The following is a 6,112-nucleotide window of genomic DNA, read 5'->3' on the forward strand; positions in this document are numbered from 1 at the left end:
TTAATAGAGAAATGCAAGAACTTTAGTACTTACAAAGGTCCAGAAGCATTGCAAGGTGGTGAGCAAGGGTGTTGTTTGCCACAAATGATGCACAAAAGGAATATTCTTTTTCTTCAAGGAGCAAAAAATCACCAAATGAGCTTTTTAAGGTCACAAAGGAGACTAACTTCGATTTGGGCAGGAGGAAGGTGATGGAGGTTGAGGGTGTGCAAACCCTAGCCCCTCACTTCCTTTAAATAGGGCAAAACTCACAGGATTATGGTAAACTTGTCCTCACGTCGTGGCTACCAGTGTGTCACGACATGACCCGCGAAGATGGACATGCGTTTCAGCCCGATGGTCACGTTGTGAGGCTTCCTTCCTCACGTCATGACCAACTATTAGTCGAGGTTTTAGATTGTTTAATTAAATCAAAACATTAAAAGATTGAATACATGTATTAAATGTTCCAACTATGTTTATGTTGCGTTTGTTAATATGTAAGTGACAAACTTGAAATAAAGCTCGTTCATGTAATGTTTGATGTTCGAATCATCATTTATGCTTCGTTCAACACCCAAATACTACAAGAAAAACATTATTAACTTATAATTTCATATTTGGTGTAGTATACGAAAGCCTAGTTTAAGATTCAGGTTAGAAAGAGAAGAGTTTCTTGATGTTGAATCCTTAACTTGTTTCTTCAAACCCCTAAGTCTAAATCTTCTCTATTACTCCAGATCGACATCAATAGGTTCTACCACCACCACCACCAAAGTCGATCTCCTTAAATGGAGAGACTACCCACCTAGTTGATATCTTATGTTTCACTAGCTGACAGATTTAATCCCTCATGCTTCTAGTTGCAAACATTTAACACCATTTCACTAGCTTCTTTATTGGAACTTCTTGATTTTACACTTAGTCCTATATCCCAAGTATGATTATAATGAGGTCCATTACTAAGCCATGACTAATCAATCTCCTAGTTGTCAATTTTGCTCCATTAACTTTATATTTCCTAATTATGGCTACCGACCAGCAACAACTATAACTCTAATAATTCTCTAATTAACCCATTTACATATAATTTATATATAATTTATGACATTCAAGTTCTATTTATCAAATCTCAACTTTCAAGAATTAAAACTTTGATCCTTATAAAAAAAAATTCTTAACTTGACTATATTAAACTTCTATTTTATTTCTATCACTATATTTATCATTATTATTTAATTAGTTATCTTTAAATCATTTAACTGATTTATCTAATGTTCTTTTATTTATTTTTAAAACATTATTTTTTACTAAAAACGACAAGAACTTTTATATCTATTTTGAAAATATTACACACTTACACCAACCAAATTTGATGGATCGTTCTAGCCAAACGACACAACTACATGACAATTTCCCAATAATAGTATAGTTTTTTTCCTTACACGGTGATTTTTAAGTGACTATTAAAAAATACATCTAAAATCTCCTTAATTTCATGTTGCATTAGTGTTTTAACTCCCCCACTCTCAATCATAACGATGTATTTTATATTGTAATCACTATTTATTATTTAACACCTTTCATGTCGTTCTTCATCCATGTCGTGCTTAATCTAATTATACCAACCGAGTATTTATTATACAGAATATGAGTTCAATATGTATTTTAACCTCGTTATTTTATTTTATTTTATTTTTTTGCTTTTATGAGCTCACCCATATAATTCCCACTCATTGTCTTTGTTACTTAAAGTTTCCTCTCTCTCTCTCTTTCTCTCTTTCTCTCTCCAAATATCGGACAATTGGATGAAACTTTGAGTTAAACATTTTTAGAGTGAGACTGTTTATATGGTATTGAAAGAGAAAGAAATCCAGACCCACATCCCCTTGGATTCAATCAACATACTCCATCAATTCTCCATATAAGTTTAGAGAGAGAAACTAGAGAGAGAAAGACTCTGTGAGATTATCTCATGTGATCATGGATGGTGGTGATGACCATTTCAACCACCGCCCCAACTTCCCTTTTCAATTACTTGAAAAGAAAGACGACGAAGCTTGCTCTTCCTCCGCCACGGTCTCCGCCACCACCGGTTACCCTTCTCGACCCATCTCCGCCGACACTAATAACCCTCCACTTCGATCCAACAGTTCAAACCTCCAAATAACCACCATCGCCACCACCTCTTCCGGCGACCCCTCTAAGAAATTGGCGCCCAAGAGAACGTCAACCAAAGACCGCCACACAAAGGTTGATGGACGTGGCCGCCGTATCCGTATGCCAGCCCTTTGCGCCGCCAGGGTTTTTCAGCTCACACGAGAGCTTGGCCATAAAACAGATGGTGAAACCATCGAGTGGCTCCTTCAACAAGCTGAACCCGCCGTCATCGCCGCCACCGGAACTGGTACAATCCCGGCGAACTTCACTTCACTCAATATCTCACTCCGGAGCTCCGGGAGCAGCATGTCGGTTCCTTCACAGCTTCGATCCGGTTACTTTAACCCAAATTTCGCCATCCCACAAAATCGGAATCTCTTCCCGGGAATTGGATTATCTTCATCGGAAAATAGTTCATCCAACCTTTTGAATTTTGGGTCAGCAACGAATCTTCACCAGATATTACAAACGAAGCAGGAAACTCGGGATAATTCAGTTGAGTTATCGGAAACTGAAGATAGCATCGGAAGGAAACGTAGAGCTCCGGCGGAGTCTGAGCTACCTTCACAACACCAACAACAGATGGGGAATTATCTGCTTCAATCAAGCTCATCTTCCATGGTAGCAAATCACGCATCAATTCCAGCTAATTTTTGGATGGTCGCCAATTCTAATCAACACCAAGCCATGAGTGGAGACCCTATTTGGACTTTTCCGGCAGTGAACAACACCGCTTTGTACAGAGGCACTGTTTCCACCGGCTTACATTTCATGAACTTCCCAACACCCGTCGCCCTTATGCCAAGTCAGCAATTGGCGGCAGGGCTTGGCGGCAACTCAGGTGGCAGCGGCGGCGGCGGCGGAGGAGGAGGAGGAGGAGGTGGTGGTGGTGGTGGTTTTACTGAAGGCCAATTGAGCATGCTCGCCGGATTAAATCCTTACCGGCCAATATTCGGTCCAGGTGGCTCTGAACAGCAAGCAAGTGGATCTCAGTCTCATCACGGCGGCGGAGATGATCCACATGATACAACTAGCCACCACTCATAAGGGATTTCCGGCCTCCATGATTGTGTTGTTAAATTTGATGTGTAAAACGCACATAAGGTTTGATTTCCTCCAAAATTTTTGGAAAATTTTAATTTTTTCCCCATAATTATTGCTGATTTTTTTTTTTTATATTTAATTTTGTGTGATTATTTTTGAGGATTTACAAAGTGTTTGGAGAGACAAATTTTAACAGGGTGTATTGTTGGTTTTAATCATTGAAGAAAAAAAGAAAAAGGTCTCGTTTTAGTATTTACCATGAATTCATTCCTTTTTCTTTTTATATAATTCTATTTTCTATTGCTATTATTTTGACTTTAGTTTTAATTTAATTTTATTGTTTTTTTAAATGTCTGTAAAACACAAACAGAACTGAGAACTTGGTAACTGCAACAATGCCTTATAAAATTCCGTTAAAACTTTAAGTCAATCCTATGAAGTTAGAAAGACAAAAATTATCTCATTTTGACCATGGGTAAAAATAATTACACTGACGTCATCATTCACTTTTGTTGTGTATAGTGTATACCTTATAAATTATTGATAACAAAAACATGGACAATATCACCCAATACATATTTGATATAATAATTTTCAATTTTTTAGTATTATTCTACATACTAAAATTGTATATTTCGTATGAATTGTTTTTATTGTTAGAAAATTAATAGTAGATTCAAAATAACTAATATTTAGTATTTAGATTCATTTTAAAAAATAAAATATACGTATTTTTAAATGAAATGATTATCGGATAGTGAAAGAAATTAAAAATAAAGAATGAGGTTTTGTGACAATGGTCAATGTAATCTTGTATGGGTGAATATTATTGGAATTTAGATATTTGAATAATTATGGTGGGACCCAAACCTTATCAGTCCAGGTATTGGGGTCAGGTAAGTGGAGCCCACACCCTCCTAAAATCAAAGTTACCTTTTATCACAGCAGGGGAACAAGCTTTGATCATTCTTTCCTCTTTTTATAATTCAACCCATTGCTGGCACTGCCACTCAACTATTATAATAATATATCATTTTAATATATATATATATATATATATATATATATATATATATATATATATATATATATATATATAATTTTGTTATTTCTATTGATTTGGAAAACTTCAATAGATAAGTTATTGGAAAACAAATATGTTGAAATTTAAATATGGTTTAACTTATATTGGGCATAAGATATTATTGAGATTTTTTGGAATGGTATCCAAACTAGCATTAGTTTAACTGAAACAATATTAAATAAAATTTGAATATTTAAAAAAGGAAAGAAACAGTGAGCACAAGCAAGACTAAAAAACTAAAAAGAAAAATGAATGATGGAAATTGGTGACCCCACGTGCAGTTGGGACCCAGTTCTCGATTTCATTTGATCTGGTCCATGCATAGGTGTGGGTCCAGCGAGTGATTAGTTCTTATTTTAGAAAATTGTGCAGAATCTAATATGGTGTTTCATGAATCATGACCCATGTTTTATGCATATATTTATAAATTTCTCAACTTGTTCCTAAAACATTTTAGACTTAGTAAATTATGTCCATTTATGTACATCATTCAGCAGTTTGCGTTTAAGTATGCAAAAATTAACGTGGCTTATGTTTAAGAATTAAGAATGCAAAAGTTAACGTGGATTATCTGGTTTACAGAATTGTATGTCTATTATCTCTTTAAAATATATGTTGTAAACAAATATTCCTTCGTTAATTTTTTTCTCTTTTACGTATATCTTATAACTACTATTATTATTTATTTTATTACTATTAAATAAAACTCCCTCCATCTACCCACGATCAATCCTTTGTTGAAAAACTTAATTGCGCCGCAACTTCTTTATATGGTATCAAAATTTGAGAGATGTTCTCATATACATCGAACTTCCTAATACCTATCACTAGTATAACATTGTGTTATAGAGTTGGTTTTTTGAAAACTAGGTCTTCATGGTTTTTATATTTCTCAAATCACTAAAGGTCATAAGTAATTTACATTATTGTTTCCATTACAATTTACTAAAAACGAGTGACCATTACACATTAAATTGCACACATTCACGTTAAATTTATATATAAAAAAGTGACAATTTGTGCGATGACCTAAAATGGTGGGCAAATGTCCTCTTGTAACATCCCAAAATCACGATAAAATGTTTCATTGTTTAATCAAAGAGAATTCATTGTTTTCAACAAAAACTCATATCATAACCAAGTATAAAATACAAATATCCCAAGATCAGTGTATCATAAATCTTCAAAACATGTCATCGAAGGATGTGTACGATCACACTTTCGTCTTGCCATAATCATCTGAAGTACCTGAAACAACAAATTTAAACTGTAAGTCACATCTTAGTGAGTTCCCTGAAAGTACCACACATAACCAAATAGATAACAACTTGCATATTTGATCTTTCAGCCTGACTAGACCGTCGTGTCGAGCCTACAACATATCTGGACCGCTCTGCGAGCCTTCAGTCTAACTGGACAATCGTTTACGGCTTACAGCGTATCTGGATCGCTCTCTAGGCCTTCGTCCTGACTGGACCACCTGACATCACTACAGTGTATCCGTAATGCCCTGGGTATTTTGGCCCTCAGCAGAAACCAAAACCGCCTCACCACAACAAACCATAATATGTCGACATATACTATTACAATCAATAAGCAACAAGTACTCAGTGAACAATCATACAGATCTACCAATCTAAGCATACCCAATTAAACAAAAATCCTATATATCTGGATATAAAATCCAGTGGGCCAACCTTGGTACCTTCGACCCACAAGTATAGTGACGAACACTCACCTATCGGTCTGAACAGATAGACGAATAGGAAACTGTTCTGAATATCAGTTCTACTAGTCACATATACAACAAATACTGACCAAACTCGATTACCACCCAAAATACCC

The 6,112-nt window shown here is 35.3% G+C and overlaps 1 protein-coding gene across 1 annotated transcript; it reads left to right on the plus strand.

Annotated features, from left to right (window-relative positions):
- Positions 1-1,730: 1,730 nt before the first annotated feature.
- Positions 1,731-3,435, plus strand: LOC111886569 (transcription factor TCP14). Its single transcript, XM_023882817.3, has one exon. The coding sequence runs from the start codon at positions 1,963-1,965 to the stop codon at positions 3,184-3,186; it is 1,224 nt and encodes a 407-aa protein (XP_023738585.1). The 5' UTR covers positions 1,731-1,962; the 3' UTR covers positions 3,187-3,435.
- The last annotated feature ends 2,677 nt before the right edge of the window (positions 3,436-6,112 follow it).

This window comes from Lactuca sativa, chromosome 4 (assembly GCF_002870075.4).
Source record: "Lactuca sativa cultivar Salinas chromosome 4, Lsat_Salinas_v11, whole genome shotgun sequence".
Classification (NCBI taxonomy): domain Eukaryota; kingdom Viridiplantae; phylum Streptophyta; class Magnoliopsida; order Asterales; family Asteraceae; genus Lactuca; species Lactuca sativa.